General features: G+C 35.2%; 1 protein-coding gene across 1 annotated transcript; it reads right to left on the reverse strand.

Moving 5' to 3' along the window:
• Positions 1–318: 318 nt before the first annotated feature.
• On the reverse strand, positions 319–6,980 carry LOC127833618 (uncharacterized). The gene is made up of 4 exons (XM_052358980.1): positions 6,517–6,980; positions 2,536–2,668; positions 1,099–1,330; positions 319–510 (listed from the first exon to the last, which is right to left on the reverse strand). Exons 1-3 carry the CDS (start codon positions 6,674–6,676, stop codon positions 1,111–1,113), a joined length of 513 nt encoding a protein of 170 aa, XP_052214940.1. The 5' UTR covers positions 6,677–6,980; the 3' UTR covers positions 319–510; positions 1,099–1,110.
• Between the last annotated feature and the right edge of the window lie 16,180 nt (positions 6,981–23,160).

Consider the following 23,160-nt stretch of genomic DNA (forward strand, 5'->3'; position numbering starts at 1 on the left):
TAATGTCCCTGGGAACTTGTAATACACTTGCATCCACCTTGTCTTGAATCTCTGGTTGAGCTCCCTACAATTTATTTAACCATATTACAGGTATTATACTTTTTTTAAACGGCTTAATTTATTCAAAATTATAAAATTTACAGCAAAATCAAATTGGTATGAATATTTGTAGGTGGAAGCGCTTTGATTTTAAAACCAATGTTAAGGTTTTAGCCTGACGCAGAATTGCAGTTTTGTGCATAAATCACATTTGCTTATGGCTCATAAATGCAGTCAACTTTGTTGTAGCACTAAACTCACAGTCTGCACTTTATCCGAAAAGAGTGCTATGGTGCTGTCATGCTCCTGAACCGGTACTTCCGTGGCTGAGAGAGCTGGCCATTCTGTAGCATCTTGAACAGCAGCCTCCACACACAGCTGGTTTGGCAGGTCGTCCTGTATGGATGCTAAACACCTCCTAGCCCCTTCAGCACTCAGATGTAGTCCATCATGGGACAAGTACAGGGACTTCTTAAAATTAAATTTTGATTATAGATGATTACCGTACCAATTTGTTTTAAAAATAACTAAGACATTAAAGCAGCAAATTCAATGAACTGGTTTCCCTCAACGAATGAAAAAATACTTTAGTTTCAATCAATTAGAGTGTACAACTCTGAACTGACCAAAATGATCATCCTGATGAAACTTATGCAAGAACTACTAAAAAAATGATAATACATGTTTATCTTTTAATTTCATTAACTTCCATATTACAGCGCAGACAGATATCTTTAATTATGGGGCTTTACGTCTAGAGCTGAAACCAACAAAACGTGCAAGTGTACCACCACAAAGTAATACATCTATTTTAAAATTCATGATATTTCATGTAAAAGTTATTAAGAAACCAGTAATTGCAACACAACTGCTCAATGAGTCAATTTTCACCAATTAAGGGAGCATATCTCTTGAGAAAAGAAGGATGTCTGATCAGAATTTGAGATTGGTCCACCGCAGTATAATGATGCATATATTTATTTTAAGTTTTATGATGATGGAATTCCATGCAACAGTTGCTGAGAAACTTCCTATTTCACTCTAGATCTTTCCCTATACCTGTTTAGTTGCTCAATAGTCCATGTATCTCACAGAAGGCACATGGTGACTCAGTTCCCACAGCATGCTGTTTGCGCTCCTTATCCACTGGCAGTAGTTCCTCAACTGTGCCCCTGAGAGTGGCCATCGGGAAAACATTCTCACATCAAAATCACGTGGAAGAATCTCGCAAAGCACCACGTTAATTTCAGTGCACACACTGAATACAACATCAAGGATCTCTGTCACACAACTAAAAATAACAAGCAAATTCATTGAATTGATATACCCTGCCAATATGCTTCTGGACACAAAAGTGTTATATAATACACTAAAGAAGCATCTTTTAAGATACAAAGGGCCATAACTCTGTTATTATCCAATGGTGTACGATGCCATTTGGCGTGCATCATCCTATTATCCATATATATACTCATACCAAGTTTCAATGAAATCCGCCAAAGCACTTCCAAGATATGGCTCCGGACACAAAAGTGCTGGACGGACAGATGGAAAGACGGACGGACAGACAACCCCAAAACAATATCCCTCCGCCTATGGCGAGGGATAATAAGGTAATGGTATTATTGCTCATTGTATTATCTTCCCATTACAAACAATTATTAACAAGAGATGTGTTCGTCAGAAACACAATGCCCCCTATTGCGCCGCTTTGTATTTTTTTTTTTTACCTTTGACCTTGATGGATGACCTTGACCTTGAACTTCCACCACTAAAAATGTGCAGCTTCATGAGATACACGTGCTTGCCAAATATCAAGTTGCTATCTTCAATATTGAAAACGTTATGGCCAATGTTAAAGTTTTCTGACGGACAGACGCCATACATTTGACATTTGACCTTGAAGGATGACCTTGACCTTTCACCACTCAAAATGTTCAGCTCCATGAGGTACACATGCATGTCAAATATCAAGTTTCTATCTTCAATAATGCAAAAGTTATGGCCAACGTTGAAGGTTTTTTCCGACGGACAGACAGACTGACACACATACTGACTGACAGTTCAACTTCTATGTGCCACCCTACCGGGGGCATAAAAAGTTACAAACAACTACAAAAATATTTGAAAAACTAACTTATGTTATTTCATTAAAATGCCAATCCAAAAAAATCTAATAAGAAAATGATATTAAGTTGATCAAGCTCATTTTTATTCATGCTGCTAAGCTGTTCAGTGGCGGATCCAGGGTTTCTAGTTAGGGGGTTGGTGTGGACATTCAATAATACAGGCCAATGTAAAAGCATAATGGTGTAGTAGATGTGGTGTCCGTCTAGTGATAGAGAGTTAGGAGGTTCTCATTATCTTCTCCATAAACACCAAGTTTTGGTTCTTCCCAGGAACAGACTCGAGTGTCTCATAGTGCGTTCGATGCAATAAAGCTAAGGTAAATAGGTTAAATAAAAACAAAAACTGAAAAATTACTGTTCAACATACCGGTAGAAATCGCTATCCTTGCAGTAAACATCGTTAGAGCCAAGATGCAGGTACAGTATGTCGTAACAACCTGACATCAGCTCTTGATGCAGCAGCTTTCTAAAGCCCTTCCGGTCAGACACATACTTTGCACCTGCATAGTAAAATAAGATCTTCAATTTGGAATTGGTTTTCATTTGCAATAATTTTTCTTGAGTTGTCATTTGTTATTGAATATTATGAAAAATAGTCATCATTGCTATGTTCGAGACAAGCAAGCTTATCTTTGTTAATATTTATATATCTCACTTGTTCTATGTTGCGTCTATTTTCAATTTGCTATCATCAATAGTGAACAAGTTATGGCCAATGTTAAAGTTTTCGGATGGACGGACAGACGCCATATATTAGACATTTGACCTTCACCTTTCACCACTCAAAATGTTCAGCTCCAGGAGATACACATACATGCCAAATATCAAATTGCTATCATCAATAGTGAAAAAGTTATGGCCAATGTTAAAGTTTTCGGACGGATGGACAGATGCCATATATTAGACATTTGACCTTGAAGGATGACATTGACCTTCACCTTTCACCACTCAAAATATGCAGCTCCACGAGATGCACATGCATGCCAAATATCACGTTGCTATGTTAAATATTGAAAAAGTTATGACCATTAAAGTGTTCGGACGGACGGACAGACTGACAGTTCAACTGCTATATGCCACCTAGTCCAAATAATTAGACGTAAGCTACCCCGCTTACGTCTAAACGGCTACCGTCGTTTTCCTATAGCAAATTGAGTTCAACTTAAACTTCAGTTTTTCTAGTTAAATATTTGCTAATGCATAAAATTATCATTAATTAGACATAAATGTGACCGATTACCTCTTAAATGTGTAAAAATTGTGCTTTTAAACCAGTTATGTACATTTTTAAAAATAAACATACACAACACACGAAGTGTGTTTGTCGTTTATAGAATTACATTGAATTATCTTGAACGAAATTATTTTTTGAATAGGTTACACATAACCAATTGTTGTTGTACAACAAACCACATCACTTTTTAGCTTTCTGTACTCTTTAATTAAATGAAACCTATATGTGTGTGTTAAAACTACCAGTTGTATCACGGAGTGTATATTGATAGGAGATGAATCGAGTATTTGACCCTTACTGTAGTAAATTCAATCTTATGCAAAAACTATTCATCCGATTTTATTGGTTTATACGTTATCTTGTTGCTTATTAATTCCTCTTTCAAAAAATATACGTTTTCGTATATTCCCGTTGTTATTAATGGATTTATAGCGAGATAAACACAAGAAATACACATATTATGTTTTACCACCGCACGTTTTACCGTGTTGTGGCGATCGATCTTGTACATTTAGCGTACAGCGAAGCGCCGAGGTTATACATTTTGATGTACCCACTCACGTCTTTTGTTGAATTATAGTTTCATTTCTCGGTCGATTTTGACAAATTATATATCATTAGAAAGCTAACGTTATGTAGTAAACAGATATATAAATATATATTAAGTTTTTCTTCTGATTTCGACAGCCCGGCGAGTTATAACTTTAACTTTTGCAAATATCATACCGTTTTGGAGTTTTAGAATTTAGATTTATGGTTGACATGTTCGTACTTAATACCAATTTGTAGCGTTCTTCTGATTTCGACAGCCCGGCGAGTTATAACTTTAACTTTTGCAAATATCATACCGTTTTGGAGTTTTAGAATCTAGATTTACAGTTGACATGTTCGTACTTAATACCAATTTGTAGCGTTTATATTTGGAGTTCAGTTTTAAAAATTAGATCTTGCTTAGGAGAATAGAATTCTGTATACGATAGAAAAAAAATGTTTAAAAACGAAAGTAATTAAGGAATGAAGGCGGAAGAAAGTAACGCGCGTTCCTAATGCACTGAACTGATGCTACGGTCTTGGCGATTATGCTTTTGTTTAGAAACCGGCCATTGAATTTCCTTTGCCATGATTATTATATTTTTTATGGAATATATGGTAGTATTTTGTTCACGAAACATATCAATAAAGCTTATTATAAATAATTCTTAATAAATTAACGAATTCAGCTCTTGTTTATAACACAGAAAGGGTGTTAAATTTATGATGAAACAGTGTATATAGTGGACCCTCTCGATTTTATTCGGCTTTACATGCATACTTGAAATAAAATGGGTGTCAAAAACATTCATCGTTTGCTGTTAATTATCAACGAGGGAATTATGTATTATTATATGAAATGTTATTTACAAATGTACCTTAAATTATCAATTTATTAAAGATTCTTGAAAATCACGGTCGGTGTTACGCGGGTCATTTCGTATTTTGACATCAGGGCATCATGTCCAACTATTCAAAATCAGATTTTTTTTCACTGGGACGATGACGGCTAAGATTTAGACAGGCAGACAGATAGTTTATTCAGACTTACATGTATACAACAGTACATCTTCTTCAACTCAAATATATAAATTATTTTTACTTTTAGACGAATTGTTAGGTGATTACACATATAGCAGTGATGATTCTGAGAATGTTGCCATGTTTCTTATCCGTGTAATCTAGAGTCCGTGGTTTGAGCATTTTTATCGCGGTGTTCAATAAAAGATATCTCAATAATCTTGTTTATTGATAGATCAGTGGTTTTATTGCCCCTGTGTTCAGCACAAACCAATTATCTCGTTATGATCAGATACTGTGCCGACCAATACTAAATAACACTATGGTGTCATACGCCACAGCAGGGACCTATACTTGTGATCATGGAGTCTAAGTGCAAGACTTAAAAAAGTATGTTGTTTCGCTTGCAGTTGTTAAATCCAAAACAGGGCTTTCCAGCTGGCACAGCTGCTGATATTTGAATCTGAATACTTAAACTTATTCAGACCTTATTCTTAACCGTTGCGCGTATTACGATATCGGATTTTAGGCGTGAATACAACTCAGTGAAACTATTCAATTTCTTATACAACATTAAGCATATTAACAGTTATTGAAATTAACAATATCAGCGACATCTTTTTAAAGACTAAACACCTTTTCAAGTATCGAATTTAACATGTCAATAAAATATATTAATACCAAAAAAGGTTTCATTTAATATTGTTCACATTAAACCTTTAAACGAAAGTGTCGCTTTAACTATTTTCCGTGTCTTATTAAGCCGCGAATTGTTTGCTAAAAACAGTTAACAAAAAGGGCTACACGTTCTAATTCTTAATGAAATACAAAAATAAGTATAACATAATTAATAACGTCCATAAACACACACGGCAAGATCAAAGTTTTAATGGAAAACTAATATGACATTTCAGGTAAATTATTATTTTCGTCTAAATCGAATACTATATATAGAGAAACAATGTATTTATAACCGACCAATGAAGTAACATTATGCAACTTTCAATTTACACAGTGCTATATGGCAACAATATGGAATTTGAACAGTGGTAGTGTTTTAAGGTCTGGACTATCATTACTTGTAAGTTTGTATAAACATTTTTCTAATGCAATTAGTAAAATAATGTTTATATTTTATGTTTAATAATTTATTGCATGATTATTCTGTGCTGTTATATGAATTTGATGCCGTTAAAGCTTCCGACATGAATTCATGTCGGAACGATGCTATTGCAAAATAACGTTAAACGATATGAGGTCGATGTAAATCGACCTCATATTTATAGGAGTATATGCCACCCTACCGGGGGCATAAAAACACATTATTTGGTACACAAAGCTTCAAATAAATATTAAAATTAGCAACCTTTTTCCAAAGGCAGCAACAAACACTGCAGTATAAGACAGTAGCTAAAATAATTATGCCAACGCAAAAATCATCAAAAGACTGTGGCGGCGATTTATATTGACTATATAAGACAGTATAAGGGGTAATAAAAAGCAGCATGCCACAGAAACATGTTGGGTTTCAAACTCAACTATAAACAGTTAAAAAATATTCACCAGATACGGGCAGAAAGTCAATCCTTGTATTTTGAGGACACGCAGACTTCAAACAATGGACATTGGAATCCCTGGCAATAAGAACACGAACTTCGCTGCTGCACCAGACATGTTCTTCACCTGAAACAGAATAAACAAAAGGCTTCCCGGCAAAGGACATCGTTCCACGAACCCTGGGGAAGTTTGAAAACTCAAAATACAACACGGCAACAAACGCCCGAATTCAAATACAATCCGAACCTGGATTTTCCAAACAACGTTCAGTTTTTAAATAGGTAACGTCCCAAATCAAATTACAAATTCTAAACGAGCATTTTCAAACGATTAAATGTCACGCAACGCGGTTCTCTTAAACTGCAACGTAATCTCTGGTCAACAACAGCTGTTTTATAGTTTGTAAGCTTTGGTCAGTATAAAATACTGTCGAGAATAAAATTCTCTGGACTCTCTGTAAACCCTTGTTAAACTAGTTCAAATCAGAAAGAGGGGAACGTCTCTTTTCCATTGTCTGAAATGTCTCTTTTCCATTGTCTGCAAAAAGGCAGTGAAACACCAAATTACGCAACATTTTTTTTATTCAGCAAAACAGTTCAACGCTTAATAGTTTGTGCATGATGTTCAAAAGCTTTAAGTTACATTTAAAAGCGAATACGTTTGTTCGTAATATGTACGGTATCCTCGAGTATCCTACCATCGTGGTAATAACGAAAGTCGGCCGCGCGCGACGTAAACTGTCAAGAGATCATGGCGGTTCAACACTTAAATATTACATCGGTTATTGGTTAATGTTAACTACGATAGATAAAACAAAAAAACATGCAACAAAATATTACATAATTTACCTTTTCATTGCATACCCATTGCTCAGCGTCTCGGTCCCTGTGTATCCTAAGTTCGTGGTAAACATTCCAGGTTAAAATGTATCAACTTCCGGTTTCAATATGTTATTTTTTTTACATTGGGCCAATCAAAATCAAAACAATTGTTTACGGTAACTAATTAACTTTGATTTAGCTGAGAATTTTTTTTGTATGTGGGATAAACAAGTTCTAACTTTTGAACACTGAAAACAACAAAAACACTATTAACATGTCTCATTAAAACATAACTTATTCCTCTGAACCAGGGGAGCAATGGATGCAGTAAAAGGAATCCCCACTCCTTACAACTCTTTTGTCACTGCAGTATATTAGGTGCACCCAATGAGAGCAAACAGTACACTGAACCCACTTGGTAAAAACAAGAGATACACAATTGACCAATTCTTTAGGTTGGAATCGCTCGCAGACGCAACATTTTTCAGATTCGGGCATCTCTTCATCAGTTTCACTTTGGGAACTTTCACTTAAGTATACATGAGATGTACCAGGCCTTTGTGTGTCATCAGCTGGAGTCCTTGTTATAATAGATTTGTTCTGAGATGAGGCCGACCTAGGCTTTTGGCTTGATCTTGGAGTTTTCCCTTTATTTCTTTTGACATTTTCTCTTTTCTGTGTTGATGTTGGCTGCTCTTTATAAGTAATCAATTATGATTGAATTGGGCTTATTGTGATGGGTTTCCCTGCTATTATATCACTCACATTTCTCCTTTTTCGTATATTCTCATCCTTTCTCCCTTTGAGTTCAAATAAATCCTTCGCCTTTGACGTGAAAATATCCTCATTCCGATCACCAGCTGCATCTTCATTTATCTGCCTATCTGAAGAAGCAGGCATATGGTTTTCATCCTTTTCATTGAAATCTTCTTTGTCACTTTCAGTTCCACTTGTAGCACAAAATACTTCAGCAGGTATTAAACTTTCTTTGTTTATTGCCGTGCTATCTAAAGGATATATCCCAGTCTTCTTAAATGCAGAGTGCAAGTTTTCTGCTGAAAGAGCTTTAGAATAAACTTTGCATGATAGCTCACATATATTGTATCTGGAAATACTTGCAGATGTCTCTCGCATGAACTTATTGCAGGTGAAATTATACATCCTCTGGAATGGTCCATAGCAGCCAACGTCAAGAGGCTGGAGAATGTGGGAGCAATGAGCTGGTAAAATGAAGAGAATGATGTTTTGCTTCTTTGCCCATTCTACAAGGTCAAGCGATATATGGGCCTTATGACCATCCAAAATTAGTAGAAGGTGTTGTTCATTTCCTCTTTGTGGTAGAAATTTTGTCAGATGCTTCTGCATATAGTATCTGAATACATCTGCATTCACCCACCCTGAGTCAGACATCATGCAGTCAGCTCCTGGTGATGCACCCTTCATGAGATCTGGAATACATCGTTTACCAGCAAAGACAAAAAAGGGTGGAACAGCTACACCACTTGCAGAACCACATCCAATGATTGTAGTTGTCTGTCCCTTTTGGGAAACAACTGATGGGGGATGAAAGTCAGTGCCAGTTCCTTAAAGTAGTCAGCGATAACAGAATCGGAGGCTCCTTTAGCTCTTACTTTTTCTAAACCTCTTGGTTTCAATACTCTCAGTTGGGGCCATCGCTTGATAAACTTGTTGAACCAATTAAGAGTGAAAGGATTCTCCTTTGTCCTTTTCCCAAGCTGGATGGCAAAGTCGGTAGTAATGTCGCATACCTCCTGTCGTATATATCCATAACCATATTTGGCCATAACTTGAAGATGGGATGCTATTTTTTCTTCTTCATCAAGTGAAAGGACAGGAAAGCGACCAGTGGTTGTTGTATCGATGCTGATTCTGCCGATCACTCGATCACGAAGTGTTTGCTCTGGTATTTTAAACACTTTGGAGGCTTTATAGACACTCAAATGTTCCTCCTTGACTGCAAGGTATGCCTTTGTTAAGGTTGTAGGTGAGTACTGCCTCCTTGTAATCACATGCTGAGGAATTGGCTGAAATAAAAACATATTTAGGACTGATACCTTATCCTGGAAAATACATACTCACTTTATTGTGTGTAACAAACAGGAATATACATTCTTTATTATTCATTAAATGTGAAAGTTTCTATTTTAAAACTTGTATTCTTATAATATATACCTTTAATACTGCAGCCTGGAGGTCCTTTGAATGATAATCCAGTGAAAACCATAGGCATGATATAATAAGTAGCGTTTACTTAACCCATTAAACTCAGTGCTATTTTATTGCATACCATTGATAAAAGGTAGAAACAGCTAAAATATCAAGTCACTTTAACCGAAAAATAAAAATTGCTTGGCCTTAAATTTAGATACTCATTTGCATACGCGGTCCTGGAAAGATCAGTTCGTCTGCTCTGTAAACCAAAAAAAATGGGGACAACACTTTGGGGCGTTATATCGGTCATTCTTCACGTGATATGAACATGGAATAGTAAAATATCTTTTTTAGAAATGCGGTAATTCATTCTTTGTTATTTACCTGATTGAATCGCATTTTCGCTGAATTTCTTTTCGGACGCTATGTAAACAAACCGCTGTCACTTTTGACAGAAGTCGCACGCGGAAAAATAACGCACGCGACGAGAGGTCACGAGAATAATGGATACCACGATGTTAGAACTCCCACGATGTTGGAATACCGACGGACTAATACATTTAAAAAAAAAGTCTATTTTTTTAGTTCTTTCCTTCTAGAAGTCTATCCACGGCGTGAGAAATTAATATTTCAAATTGCATTCGTTAGCACCCCTAATCCTTTACCACTAAAGATTATTATAAAATCGAATTATTGTTCTTGACTATAAATAGTCTATAGTCTTTACTAAAAGTCGAATATGGCCACAGTAAATAACACTGAAAATCGCACCATCGTTCATTTCTGAAAGTCGACTATGGCCACAGTAAATGACTCTTAAAATGAGACCATCGTTCATTACTGCAAGTCGAATATGGCCACAGTAAATGACTCTTAAAATGACACCATCGTTCATTACTGCAAGTCAACTATGGCCACAGTAAATGACTCTTAAAATAACACCATCGTTTATTACTCAAAGTCGACTATGGCCACAGTAAATGACTCTTAAAATGACACCATCGTTCATTACTAAAAGTCGACTATGGCCACAGTAAATGACTCTTAAAATGACACCCATCGTTAATTACTACAATTCGACTATGGCCACCGTAAATGACTCTTAAAATGACACCCATCGTTCATTACTACAAGTCGACTATGGCCACAGTAAATGACTCTTAAAACGACACCATCGTTCATTACTGAAAGTCGACTATGGCCACAGTAAATGACTCTTAAAATGACACCATCGTTCATTAATAAATGTCGACTATGGCCACAGTAAACGGCTCTTAAAATGACACCATCGTTCATTACTGAAAGTCGACTATGGCCACAGTAAATGACACTTAAAATGACACCATTGATTATTAATGGAAGTCGACTATGGCCACAGTATATGACTCTTAAAATAAGACCATCGTTCATTACTGCAAGTCGACTATGGCCACAGCAAATGACTCTTAAAATGACACCATCGTTCAATACTTAAAGTCGACTATGGCCACGGTAAATGACTCTTATAATAACAGCATCGTTCATTACTGAAAGTCGACTATGGCCACAGTATATGACTCTTAAAATAAGACCATCGTTCATTACTGCAAGTCGACTATGGCCACAGCAAATAACTCTTAAAATGACATCATCGTTCAATACTAAAAGTCGACTATTGCCACAGTAAACGGCTCTTAAAATGACACCATCGCTCATTACTGAAAGTCGACTATGGCCACAGTAAATGACACTTAAAATGACACTATCGATTATTAATGGAAGTCGACTATGGCCACAGTATATGACTCTTAAAATAAGACCATCGTTCATTACTGCAAGTCGACTATGGCCACAGCAAATGACTCTTAAAATAACACCATCGTTTATTACTAAAGGTTGACTATGGCCACAGTAAATGACTCTTAAAATGACACCATCGTTCAATACAAAAAGTCGACTATGGCCACGGTAAATGACTCTTATAATAACACCATCGTTCATTACTTAAAGTCGACTATGGCCACAGTAAATGGCTCTTAAAATAAGACCATCGTTCATTACTGCAAGTCGACTATGGCCACAGTAAATGACTCTTAAAATGACACCATCGTTCATTACTTCAATTCGACTATGGTCACAGTAAATGACTCTAAAAATGACACCACCGTTCATTACTAGCAGTCGACTATGGCCACAGTAAATGACTCTTAAATAACACTATCGTTCAGTACTGCAAGTCGACTATGGCCACAGTAAATAACTCTTAAAATGACACCATCGTTCATTACTGAAAGTCGACTATGGCCACAGTAAATGACACTTAAAATGACACCATTGTTCATTACTGGAAGTCGACTATGGCCACAGTAAATGACTCTTAAAATGTCACCACTGTTCATTACTGCAAGTCGACAATGGCCACAGTAAATGACTCTTAAAATGACACCATCGTTCATTACTGCAAGTCGACTATGGCCACAGTAAATGACTCTTAAAATGACACCATCGTTCATTACTGCAAGTCGACTATGGCCACAGTAAATGACTCTTAAAATGACACCATCGTTCATTACTAAAGGTCGACTATGGCCACAGTAAATTACTCTTAAAATGACAGCATCGTTCAATACTAAAAGTCGGCTATGGCCACAGTAAATGACTCTTAAAATAAGACCATTGTTCATTACTGCAAGTCGACAATGGTCACAGTAAATGACTCTTAAAATGACACCATCGTTCATTACTGCAAGTCGACTATGGCCACAGTAAATGACTCTTAAAATGACACCATCGTTCATTACTGCAAGTCGACTATGGCCACAGTAAATGACTCTTAAAATGACACCATCGTTCATTACTAAAGGTCGACTATGGCCACAGTAAATGACTCTTAAAATGACACCATCGTTCAATACTAAAAGTCGGCTATGGCCACAGTAAATGACTCTTAAAATAACACCATCGTTCATTACTGAAAGTCGACTATGGCCACAGTAAATGACTCTTAAAATGAGACCATCGTTCATTACTGCAAGTCGACTATGGCCACAGTAAATGACTCTTCAAATGACACCATCGTTCATTACTTCAATTCGACTATGGCCACAGTAAATGACTCTTAAAATGACACCACCGTTCATAACTGGCAGTCGGCTATGGCCACAGTAAATGACTCTTGAAATGTCACTACTGCTCATTACTGCAAGTCGACTATGGCCACAGTAAATGACTCTTAAATGACACCATCGATCATTACTGCAAGTCGACTATGGCCACAGTAAATGACTCTTAAAATGAAACCACCGTTCATTACTGGAAGTCGACTATGGCCACAGTAAATGACTCTTAAAATGACACCACTGTTCATTACTGCAAGTCGACTATGGCCACAGTAAATGACTCTTAAAATAACACCATCGTTCATTACTGCAAGTCGACTATGGCCACAGTAAATGACTCTTAAAATAACACCATCGTTCATTACTGCAAGTCGACTATGGCGACAGTAAATGACTCTTAAAATAACACCATCGTTCATTACTAAAGGTCGACTATGTCCACAGTAAATGACTCTTAAAATGACACCATCGTTCAATACTAAAAGTCGACTATGGCCACAGTAAATGACTCTTAAAATGACACCATCGTTCATTACTGAAAGTCGACTATGGCCACAGTAAATGACTCTTAAAATGACACAATCGTTCATTACTTCAATTCGACTATGGCCACAGTAAATGACTCTTAAAATGACACCATCGTTCATTACTGCAATTCGACTATGGCCACAGTAAATGACTCTTAAAATGACACAACCGTTCATTACAGGAAGTCGACTATGGCCACAGTAAATGACTCTTAAAATGTCACCACTGTTCATTACTGCAAGTCGACTATGGTCACATTAACTGACTCTTAAAATGACACCATCGTTCATTACTGTAAGTCGACTATGGCCACAGTAAATGATACTTAAAATGACACCATAGTTAATTATTGCAAGTCGACTATGGCCACAGTAAATGACTCTTAAAATGACACCATCGTTCATTACTTCAATTCGACTATGGCCACAGAAAATGACTCTTAAAATAACACCATTGTTCATTACTAAAGGTCGACTATGGCCACAGTGAATTACTGTTAAAATGACACCATCGTTCAATACCAGAAGTCGACTATGACCACAGTATATGACTCTTAAAATAACACCATCGTTCATTACTAAAAGTCGACTATGTCCACAGTAAATGACTCTTAAAATGACACCATCGTTCATTACTTACAGTCGACTATGGCCACATTAAATGACTCTTAAAATGACACCATCGTTCATTACTGAAAGTCGACTATGGCAACAGTAAATAATCCCAATTATCTATTTTAAGCATTAATACGAAAATGTGAACGAGATTTTGTATAAAGACAAATAGTGTAGCAAATGAGACCCTAAATATGGGACCAGAGTAGTCTATGAAAGCCAACAGCAAGTTTTATATATCAAAATGTAGGTCTAAGTCTGAATTTTATTGAAATGGGTATTATTTTTTCCGTAAGTGTTGAAGTTGCCATGGAAACAAAATGGCGTCAAAGATGGCCGCCAAAAACAAAAACATACCATACGTTGAATAGTTGTACATATTAAGCATTCTTTCATGACGATTTCTATATTGTATTCTATAATACATAACATTATTCATTCAAATAGACGTTTTCAGTGAAAAGAGCAGTAAAATTCTTGCAATACATATTTGTAAACCATTTATTTGAAATAAAATGAATAAAAAACACTCATGCGGATGCTGTTTTTAATAATATCTTAATATATGATAAAATATATTGAGAAAAACACAGTTTAAATTATGATTGGTTCATTTATTTAACTTTATTTTCAAATAATCCTTTAAAAAATGTAAAGTATGCATTGACATCAGGATCTTGTTCAACCCTATGTTCCGCCCCTAATTTGTCAAATAATTGAATAAGGTCACGCAAGCGAGACAATGGAATAAATTACTTTGATATATAATAACGGTATTAAGAAAATAATGTACTAATATTAAAATTGTAGATATAATTAGATTTCAGTTTCTAAAATTTACTTTTAAATAGTAGCTTTTACCAGGAAGCTCTGTTAGTCAAAAGATTAACATGTAGATTCTATTGAATAAGTCATAAAAGACTAGTTAACACAGGCATGTTTTTTGCTTTGCTTTGTTTAAATTTTATGTCATTAATGGTGAAATCTTATTAAATGATGAGAAGTCTTTAAATTAAAAAAAGCACAATTGAAAACTATTTTGTTTGCTTGGACTAAGTTCAAACATAGCTGGTTTTCACCTCAGACAGTAAGTGTGTGATTGCTTCCCTTTGTTATTATTAAGCCATGACCTTGATATTCTGTCTGCAGAAGATGAAACAAAAACAAATTTTGGCAAACATGCCATACAAAAGGTATGTATATATTTGTTTATTTGTATAGTGCTAAGCCTAATATATATACAGTACATGCAACACTTAAAGGAAATTTAGAGTCTACTTGGAATTATGAATAAAAACCTAGGCTTAATGTTTGAGGGTCAGAGCCCCCAATCTATTTCAAGGCATAAACAGGCTATTAATGTTATCTTTTTGTTTATAAAAGTAATTAAATATGAAAGTAATTATGTTTTTCAATGTGTATGAATGGGAAATTATCAAATAATTAGCTTATAGTACACCCTATCTCTGTTGTTTTTTTTTAAACTTGAGTAGTATCCGAATTGATACAAATAAGCGGATATTAGTAAATAAAACGTTATTAAAGTTTAATTTTGATATATTATATTTTTTCTGTTTTTCAGTTTATATTTTGAGAAACACATCTAAAGATGGATCTATAGCTTTTTAGATGTTGACAAAAGGTATGTTTGGGCTATTTAAAAGTATAGATATTGGCTCAGATATCATTCCACATAATGTAAATGTTTGACATTAGTTAATAACAAATTATTGTTTACAATGCATGCACATTTACTCAAAATTGACTTTTATAATAATACACTTTTTACAAGCATAAGATGTGTAAAAGATGAAATTAACATAATTTGTTAAAATTTAACCTTATGATTTAACATTTTGTTTGCTGCATGTTTAAAGTGTGAAAATTTGTTTAAGGATCACCTCAACACAAAGCGTTTAATCATACTTCGAAGTGATGCAAATAGAGAACTGTATGCAGGCAGTGGAACTTGTGTAGAGGTATACCAGTTAAGGGCAATTTTACCAACTTAACAAGATTAAACTTAAATAATTACATCTTATATTTGTGTGCATGCATAAGTTGTATTTGATTACCATGGGGAGAAGGACCAATCCCTGCAGTTATAAAATAATACTGATTATGCTCAACATAGTTCACTGTTAAGTACAATGTATAACAATATCTTTTGGTGACCACACTACACAAACTATTGATGATAATGGAAGGAGATGGAGGAGGATGGATTGTGATAATGGAGGAAGTTGATGCATGATGATGATGCATATGATGGTTATACAATTTGATGATGATGATGTAGTGTTTTTCCCAGGAGGGCAAAGGGGCATGGCGCATTACTTTCAAAAAGGGCATTTTAGCGCGCAGTTTAGGCAAAAAAGGGCAAAAACGTACCCTGAATACCTGAATTACGGGGAAGCATGTAATCGCATCAGAAGCAGTTGTGGAAAAAATAACATATCAACAAGCACATTTAATGGTTATAGATGTATTTAACTTACTATGATTTATATTCATATATTTACCTTGCAATGTACAATTAAGTTCCATGCTGTTTCAATAAACTGTACAACACGACAAACATAATAAAGCAATATATGCATATGAATCTAATTATACACAGATCCACTTACATTTAAATGAAACCATGTTTGTCTTATCCCATTTTCTAACAATAATCTTCAGGGGGTTTTCTGCCTACTTTGGGAAAAGGAGTCTGACCAAATTGGGAATTTTGTATCGACAAAATTGCCCATTTTGGGAATTTTTGTTTCGTGAAACGGCTCATTTTGGGAAAAAAAATGAATTAATCATGCTTAAATAAGTCTGTGGTTTAACAATTTTCTTTATATAAACACATGCAAAACAAACACTGCCCAAACACAAGTTTACCGCAACATTTTTGGCCGAGCTAAAAAAGAGCCATGGGTATTTCATTTTATACTTTAATGTATTAAATGGCGATTGAACTACAACTTTCTTACATGGCTCTGAGCATTCAATTGCCGATTTTGTGATTGACGGCCCTGGCATTACTTCTGTTGCTGTTACATTTTGCTGCGTATCGTCCGAGCCTGTCTGTTCAAGGTTACTCGCGGCAGTAATTTCGGAAGATTCTGAGCGTTTCGAAAACATCGATGATATTGTTATACATCCTATAGCGTCTATTTTTTGTGTTTAATGTAATATTTACTATTGTGCGAAGCCATGATTGAAATTAAGCGTCTACAGATATGGTATAGAATGTGTATTGTGCGGCTCTATATACTCTTGTATAATGGGGAACAGTTCGAACGTCATCGCTGAAAGTAATTTAAATGCATCCGGCAAATACACCAAAAAATCTGTGTCACTAAAGGCTTTATTACGTCGCGAATGAAGGGAAGTCACTCTTTCGATATAAATTATGTTTACTTCTTACGATTTTGGAAGATTTTATTTTTTGGAATTGGGAAAAATGCAATCAAAATTCGATTGGGAACGGGTCCGTTTGCTTTGGGAATGCCTCCGTTTCCCGGAGGCGCAGACAGTGCTGAAAAACCCCTGATCTTGACAGATGTTTAAAATAACATTGCGAGTAAATTGATCGCTAACAATATGCAAACACTCGTTTCCGTGACAAACATCCACCGAGTAATTACAAATAAATAAATAATGTTGTTGCTATCTTAAACATTTTTATGCATCGTTGATTATCACAGATATTTCATTAATTCCTTCTTAATGTATAATCGCCATCGTTAATTTTATTGTTTACGACGTTATTTGCCATTTTTGCCGAGTCACAATTTAATTCTGTATAGTCCGCCATGTTGATAAAATGTCAAATGATGTAAGCGACAGGTGCGCATAGCAACGTTAAATCGTATACGCGATTCGCATTTTGTTAAATTAGTATACGTCTCAGTAGTTATTTCAATAATTAGATCTAATTATCTTAAAGACGAAAACGATAAAGAATAAATTTGTTTGTGATTTTAAATGTAATTATGCGTAAAAATATATGTTTTGATATAACTGAATAATGCATGCAATGCACAATTGCCACGAGAATAACATCGAGTTTTTCATCAAAAGTCTCCGAAGTAATGATTTTATCATGGAGGAGTACACATTGCCGACCGAAAAGTGCGCTTGGTATTACATAACCTCCGGCATTATCGATTGATACTGACACTGGGTTATTCACGCATGACTAATTAACAGCTTTGGAGCAGTCAGTAAGACCTACCTATAAATCGAGCACTGTAATAGATTAAATCTGCTCAATTAATATAGTCGATTAGACATTGACGTCTCTCGAGTAAATCAAGCACAGCCGGAGCGTCACAGACAATCAAGGAAGCTGATTTTGCGGACCAATTTAGATCCTTAGGCAATAAAGGTGTTATCGATAAGGGCGCGTGGCGAAATTTGCCTTTGAAAAGAAAGGCGCGTGGCGAAATTTGCCTTTGAAAAGGGCAGAGTGGCAATCCGGGAGGGCGGCGTGGCTTTTCGCCACGCTAAAATGGCCTGTGAAAAACACTATGATGATGATGATGATGGTGATGATTATGATGGTGGTGGTGGTGATGATGATGATGATGGTGGCGGTGGTGATGATAATGATGATGATTATGATGATCATGAACCAAACCAATGCAAGACACTTTCCTAGAGAAAACATTCTTAACCCATTTATGCCTAGCGTCTAGAAAAAAGGCCTTGACAAACAGCGTAGACCCTGATGATTATGCGGCGTCTCATCAGGATCTACGCTGTTTGTTTAAAGGAATTTCTGCAAGAAATATTCTAAATATAGAAATAAATATACTAGACACCCCTAATTTTGGAAATAAATTGATCCAATTTAGAAGGATGGGAGAGTCTATGTCCTCAAAAGGGGTTCGACCTTAATGGAAGATAGATAGATAGAGTCCACTAGGCATAAATGGGTTAAACCTTAATCTTTCAGCTGTGACGGGTGCAACAGCAGACCAGTCCGGGTAATTCACTGACACTGATGGCAGAATGGAAGATCCTAATAATCAAACAACTCCTTTAAGAACAAGGTCTTCTTCAGAAAATTTCAACTGGGAACTGCAATGTTTCATTTGTGGAGAAAAATGTGATCCAAAAAGAGACAGTTATTCAAAAGGTTATTCTAGAAGTTGGTCATTTGTTGAACAATCTAATTCAATAGATCCTAAAACAATATACTCAAAGGTCTTAGATTTTGCATATAAACGTCATGATAGGCGTGTTATTAATCGTCGTCCAAATGGTGATCTTGTTGCTGTTAAGGCTAAATACCACCGAAAAAAGGGTTGACTTGCAAGCTATTACAATACTGCTGATTTAAACATTGAAAAGGGTGACATACAATATCACTTACAAGAAAGTTGCCAAAACTTTAAAAGTAGAATTGGAACACACAGTTATTGTTTAAAAAAAAGTTGTTAAATTAACCACATTACAACAAAGATTTATACAGCTCTGTATTGATCAGGGATGCCATGAAGCTGAAAATTACAAAACATCTTACCTTAAAAAACTTTTGAGTGAAATTTGTTTATTCATAGGGAAAAAACAGATCTTGTGTGTGATTCGACAAAAACACTCCAGGATGCAATTAGGGAAGCAAACCACTTTGAAGAACTAGCCCAGGCTGACAATGAGGTATCATATGATATCGAAGATGAAACCGACAGCTTAATTGTACATAGAGCTATAGGAATATTGAGAAAACGTATCTTCATCTGTTAAGAAGCTTGAAAATCAATATTATTCTCCTGATGAAATGACACTAAATGCTCAGAAAGACTTTCTTGACCCACTTCTTCTTCAAGCTGTGTATAGGTTGACAAATGAAAATGCATTTCAAGAAGCTGGTGATACAGAGCACATACTAAATGCAAAATGTCTTGCTATTGCAGGTGACATTTCAACCCTTTTTACATCAGTTCCTTCACCAAAACACCTCGGACTTGCCGTTCATCTTTATAATGATTTCGGAAGTAGACATCTCATTGAAGACATGTTTAACTTAGGGTATTCCATCTCCTATCCAGAGCTACGTAAGCTCCTAACATCTGCTGCTGAGCATGGGATGAATAGCCATGAAAGAATGATTGGCTTACTATCTAAAATGTTTGAAGGGACCTTCTTAGATCCTTTCGACACAAAACAACACCTGACTGTCTCATAAATTTTGCTACAGGAGCACATGCAGAGGATGATGTGGAAACATCTTTGACAGATTGTATTGAAACCGGCAAGAAAATGTTCACAAAATTTGTTAAAGATAGGCTTATATTGATAAATGATACCACAGAAAAAGACTTTTATACACCTATGGCAAGAAGTTGTGTTAAAACTATGTCACAAAGCGCATTAAAGAAGCAGAAGACACAGAAATCACAAGTGTGTGGAGTAAACATGTTTCAAAGACGTTTAGCCATAAATGCAAACAAGAAAGTTCCGGCAGAGAGATTATTTTCCTATGAAAATGCAACTGTACCAGTCAGCATGTTTTCCGAGGAAGGAAACATGATAATAGCCAAAAAATCAGCATTCATGCATAAGATTGAAGGTCTTTTGACTGATGTCCTGCATGATATAGAAACACCAGACACCATTATTTTTGACGGAATGACAATTATACAGTCAATTGTTATACAGTCTGAACAAATCACATTCAAAGATATGACAACATTGTTTGAAAAATACATTGTGTCAACATCCCGCAAATACAAATTTGTACAACAAATCCATATCATTTTTGACACATATAGTGCAAATAGCCTGAAAGGAGAAACAAGACGACGTAGAGGAGACTATGAGTCATCTAGCAAGGTGCATGTTCACAGCAATTTGAAAATTCCCACGTGGAAGAAATTTTTAAGTTCATCAGCAAACAAAGTAAGTTTAACACAATATTACACCGGCTTTCTAAAGGAAAACTCAAATCTGAAAACTCATGAAACGATCTGCATTAATGGCGGAGCAGACACAGAGTGCCTTGAAATTACAACAGATGGTTGCCGAAAAATAAAGGTTCTTCAATCAAATCAAGAAGAAGCTGACACGCTGATGATGCTACATGCCAGATATGCAGCAGATATAGGGGGAACCTGCATTGTTGTACATTCACCTGACACAGATGTTCTTGGACTGGCTCGGTCTTTTACATAGGTTGCCATTGTGAAGAATTTTTTCATGATATGATAACTTAGACGATGCTTCGCAGCATCGTAAAAAACGTTTCATTCCAATCCATGATGTTGTTCACAAGCTGACTGAAGATCACATGAAAATCCTGCTGACAGTTTATTGTATCACAGGATGTGATACAACCAGTGGGTTTAATGGGAAAGGGAAGAAAAAAGTATTCAATTTGTTCATGAAATATGCCAAGACTTTCCAGAATTTGCATGATATAGGTGAACAATTGAACCTTCAGAAGTTACAAAAGGATGCCTGTGAAAGGTTTGTTGCTCTCCTATATGGAAATGAAAACCTTACATTGAATGAAATCAGACGCATTCGAGCTGCAACATCTGCACATCCCAAAGCCTTGCCTCCAACCAAAGACAGTTTTTTTCTACACTGTCTCAGATGTCTTCTACAGCTCTGGATATGGCACCATTCCCTGGTTGCAAAACACGACTTGCCATCACCAACATTGTTTGATTATCATTTTGATAGCAACAACTATTTAGTTCCAACAATGATGAATCTACCAATTGCTGCTCCAGAGCTTCTCAATGATCTGACACGAGACTGTGAAATATGTGAGGACTTAACATGTCGCTGTTTTATAGACAAACAGTCATGCACAGCAGCCTGCAAGCGTACTGCAAATATGCACACACAAGATATGCTTTGTGCCAATTTGCATACCTTGACATTAGTGTTTGATCAAGATAGTGACATTTCTGATACTGAATCTTGATGTGTGTTCAAACAGCAGTAAATAGACGGTTTGGCAGTTGCATTAGGATTTAAAATAAATTATAAAATAGCATAATTGATAAGAATAACTTATTTCACATAAATCAGAAAACATATTTTCCATATATTACCTTGATACAACCCAAACAATTAATAAAATAATAACATATGGTCAAGTGTTTTCCAAATTTTTTGTCATTTTATAGGTCAAACACAGTTCACTAAATCTTGTTATTATTGTCAACACGTTAGAAAAGTCGGTATTGTTAGTACAATGTACACTTCTCAATGCCATTTGTTCATTGTCTGTATTGCTGTGACATGATATTGTTTTTTCCATAGAAAGACTGAACTTTAAGTCTACCGATGTACTGCTCTAGTATATGTTACTTGTTGACTTCACACTACTCGATTATGAAATATAATGAATTATCTTCAGAGATGCAATATTGAGTATCTATTGAGATTTGCTTGTATTTCTGTATTACATACTTAACAATAGTATTTATGTTAATATTGATTTATTAGAGTTTTAAAAATGAAGAAAAAAAATCGAATGACACAAGTGGTTGTAACCTTTAACATTTTAGTAGAATGCAATTTTTCTTTTTTTTTTATTTACATCCAGTTGGTAAAACATTGTTAAGAAGTATGTTCAAAGATTGTTATATTGTTCATAAATGTGATTGTATGTCATTGCACAATAATTTTGACATGTTCATCTTATTTGAAAATAATGTATAAACAGTATGATTTATATACATGTATGTGCCACAAAACACATGTGAGGTGGTTCGAAAAGGCATTTCTGAAATAAATAAATGAATGTTTTGTGATGTTACATCCCTTTATTATAGCCAGTGAATGGTTTTGTCAATCTAAATGACAGTTTTTTTGTATTAATCATTATTTTCTTAAATACTTATCTACAAATTGATAGAATAATAATGACCTAAGAACATGTACAAGATATAAGTGGTGTGTAACCTTTAACATTGTTATAGTGTGTCACCTGTTTTAAATTAAACATCTAGTTGATAAAAAGTTTATTATTGGTTTAAATGATTGTTTATATTATTTGAAGCGATTGATTGTGTGTGTCATTTCACCATAACCATAACCATGACATGTGCATCTTAAATATAATATTGTATCTAACAGTATGTTTTATATATGTGTCACAAAACACATGTTAGCTTGTTCTAAGCTGCATAACTGATATATTTCATGATTGTTATGTAATGTAAAATCTATGATAATACTCAGTAAATGATTATGGTAATATAAATGACACTGTTTTTGTATTATTTATTATTTTCTTGCATTTAAGTGTAAAACAAGTGTTACAATAGACACTATTTTGACCTTTGACCTTCGTTTTGACCTTGACATTTTTTTATTTATGAACTGAGTTGTTGCTAATAATGTTTTGTATAAATATACAATATTAAATATGTATTTTTAATACATTATGGTGTTGTTATTCAA

This window comes from Dreissena polymorpha, chromosome 6, assembly GCF_020536995.1.
Source record: "Dreissena polymorpha isolate Duluth1 chromosome 6, UMN_Dpol_1.0, whole genome shotgun sequence".
Classification (NCBI taxonomy): Eukaryota; Metazoa; Mollusca; class Bivalvia; order Myida; family Dreissenidae; genus Dreissena; species Dreissena polymorpha.

Excerpts from the sequence above, each read along its gene's own strand:
- LOC127833618 (XM_052358980.1), bottom strand. The coding sequence starts at position 6,676 with ATGTCCTTTGCCGGGAAGCCTTTTGTTTATTCTGTTTCAGGTGAAGAA. Across the intron at positions 2,669-6,516 it reads TGACTTTCTGCCCGTATCTG|GTGCAAAGTATGTGTCTGAC; the intron begins GTGAATATTTTT and ends TTTACTATGCAG. Across the intron at positions 1,331-2,535 it reads AAGGATAGCGATTTCTACCG|TTGTGTGACAGAGATCCTTG; the intron begins GTATGTTGAACA and ends TGTTATTTTTAG.